General features: G+C 34.1%; 1 protein-coding gene across 1 annotated transcript in view; it reads right to left on the minus strand.

The window, feature by feature from the left end:
* Positions 1-2559: 2559 nt before the first annotated feature.
* LOC106103336 (gamma-aminobutyric acid receptor subunit beta-like) overlaps positions 2560-3205 on the minus strand; it is a 5955-nt gene continuing 5309 nt past the window's right edge. The window contains exons 9-10 of the mRNA XM_013283074.1: positions 3113-3205; positions 2560-2768 (exon numbers count right to left, since the gene is read on the minus strand). Of these exons, the coding sequence (XP_013138528.1) occupies positions 2590-2768; positions 3113-3205 (272 nt within the window). The 3' untranslated portion in view covers positions 2560-2589. The remainder of the gene's footprint in view (positions 2769-3112) is intronic.

A 3205-nucleotide genomic window follows, 5' to 3' on the forward strand; every position in this document is an offset into this window, starting at 1 on the left:
GGAGACGTGCGCGATCGCCTACGCCCGCCCCCGCGCACCCTCTCGCCCCCGCCCGCCCTGCGCTCATGAAACACCGAAACCTAACACCGCTGCCGCCCACGTCTCTGCCAACTATATTTTCTACGACGTCAACAGGAAAATGTTGAAAGAAAATCACGACTTATGTCGTAACTTAACCATTAACAGTATACGTTGAATGATTTTGAAACTTCCAATTTTAGATTTTTTCCACAACAATTAAATATTAAATCGATCCATTGAGTTATTTTACTTGGTCATTTCAATATTGATTATTTAACATTAAAATAAAACATTTATATCAATAAGTAATGTAAAAAATATACCTTAATTTTTCAATTTCATTTTTACTCACACTGACAATCACAATCACAATTTAATCAAGTCTGTTTAAAAGTCACACAGTTAATAAATGTAATTTTATACTTTATATTAAAATCTTTTTAATATTTTATTCGCGAGAGCCCGCGAGATGTGTCCTCCTCGGCCGCTCGGCTGGGTACTAGGTAATCTGGAAGGCTCCCTGTTCCCCCCGCCGCGCGCAAGCCCCGCACCAGCCCCGCGCAGTCTGTCGCCGATGAATGGAGACCTCCCACCCCTCTACATCTCTAACCTTAACTCGCCTACATTTGTATCAGCTACTCGGAATAACACTCGATAGAAATAGATGAAGTGCTTATAAATATAGTGGTATAAATTTTACATATAAAACATACCTAACAATATGTTATTCACTTTTTTCACTGCCAGCATAAAGGTCAAACGCTTCGGTTACATTTTTTTTTTATTTCTGTGATTCCAAAGAATCCAGAGTAGATTTATTTAATGTTATTAAAATTCTAGATTTCGGTAAATATGTTTAAACGATAAAGATGTAGTCAATTACTTAATCAACCAATAAAAATCTTGATGAAATTATTTAATTACACGAGTGTTAAAAATAAACTAAATCTGAGTAGATGAACTAAAAATATTTTACGAACGATTAAAAGAAACAGTTATATTAAGATTATACAAATTGGCCGAATTAAAGTAAAAAACCAATTCATAGAATCGTAGAAAGACTAATAGAAAATTCTGGTTAAAGGTTGTTAAGAACGATGAAAATAGACAATTTGAGATCAACGACATCCCGTATTATTTTCAAAAACATCGATACCTTGTTGAAGGTTGTTCAGGTCGGAGCTCTACGGAGCTCTACGCGTCTCTACACTGTTCTAGTTCTCTTATCTACGTAGAGATGTCGCTACGGAAGTTTAAAGGCTTTAAACATTCGTATTTTTGGACGTACGAAAATTATAAGAACATAGAAGGTGCCATTAATAGATTTTTGCGTTACTTTTCCTCTTTTCCATCATTCTTCAAAGTTAAAAACTACTGAACGATAAATAAACAAAACACTCTTTTACGGTTTTATTTATTTTTATAACTTAAATTTATAGTAACTTTGGCTCCCATAAATTGAAATATTGATAATTTTAACTAAATACTGGACATGAATATTAACAATGAAACATTTTACATTTTATGACCTCTACATACTTAATTATTTTACTTCTTAAGTTACAATTATAGTCTCTACAATAAGTAACGCATTTAAATTGCAATGTAATAACTTTGTTTAATAGGTCCTTTACAATTTTATGAATTTAGTTATGTAGTTTAAGAATTTTATAGATACGCCCACTAAGAAAAAAATAAGAAATCAATAGTTTTGATCCCAACCGGTTGACGAAGTTGCGAATTTTTTCTCGCAAATTGTCGTACTATCCCGTAAAGAGATAAAATCTCACATACCCATCACCGTATGTCTAGGAAGTTACAATAATTATTTTTGATGTGTATTCTATAAACATATATTGTACAATAGATAACTTTTTAATTACTATTAACAACAATAAAGCGATTTAATTCTTTGGCAGTATTAGAAATATTTAAACTTAACATTTAACTAAGTATATGGCTTTTATTAAAACTTCTAAATAACGAGCGATATATTTGGCGAAATAAAAAAATTGGCACATAACTACTCGGGAAGAGCTACTTAGAATAATACTTTATTAACATTAGAATCATTTATATTTACAAAACTAATTAAATTATGCTACATGTTAATTTTATTTGGCACATTAAAAAAGACAATTTCTATTGATGTTCCAATACCACCATTATCTGCAATTATTGACCTCATTTAATAAATAATTTGTTCTCTTATATCATGGTATACTAAAAGATGCAAGAAGTTAGTTTAGTATCATTATTGTATTTTTTTTAATACAAATATTGTTTTACTACTTACAAGCTAGTGTATCGTCTTGTTGTCCCAATAAGAGCGGGCGCACACCTTTGACTAAACAGTCGCACAACTGATGTGCGATTGTCGATTGTTTCGCAGCCAATTCAACTTTAGTTGCACAACTAAAAATCGAGTAGTGTGCGTACCCATGGGGTGCTAAGCTCATAGGAATCAAAACAAGACTAAAAAGTTGTGCGATAGTTTAGTTTCAGGTGTCCGCATGCTCTAAGCCATAATTTTTACTTACTCACATTAAATTAAAAAAGGAAAATTAATTAATCGAAGATATAAAATACCCAGTAGACAGTGTTAAATATAAGGAAGCAGATGGGAAAGATGACTCTAGAGTAAGTGTCAATGACGTTGACGTCTCGGATCTTCGGCATGGAGGCTTTGATGACGGTTGCCCCACGACGCAGCGCGTGGATCACCTTCGGCTTGCCAGTTGCTCCATCTAGATATGTTAAAAATATCTTGAATTACACAAAGTGATAGTTCTTAAACATACCAATAGCCAACATTCATTCATTTATCATATTTGCTCAACTTTTTGTGAAAGGAAGTGGATAAAAAAGGGTAAGTAATAGAAAGTCAATTGGTTTGGGTCATTGGTACCTATTTATATTATGTAACAAATTGGAATTATCACAACCCTACGCTTGGTACTGCTTGATACCTTCTTCTACGCCTGTGAGACCATGATACTTCATTTGGGCCTACCATTGAAAAATTATCGAAAACTAGAGCTAGGTATACTAGAATCTGTGTCAGCTAAAGTGAGTATTAGAAATGACTAACTCCTGGAATTCCTGGAGTGCGGACGTGTGCGGTAGCGCAGGTTGGTGTGGTCGCGTTGCAGACGCAGCGAGGGCGGCGCACCGGCCAGTGGTG

The sequence above is a fragment of the Papilio polytes genome, unplaced genomic scaffold, assembly GCF_000836215.1.
Source record: "Papilio polytes unplaced genomic scaffold, Ppol_1.0 DF823823.1, whole genome shotgun sequence".
In the NCBI taxonomy this organism is placed as follows: Eukaryota; Metazoa; Arthropoda; class Insecta; order Lepidoptera; family Papilionidae; genus Papilio; species Papilio polytes.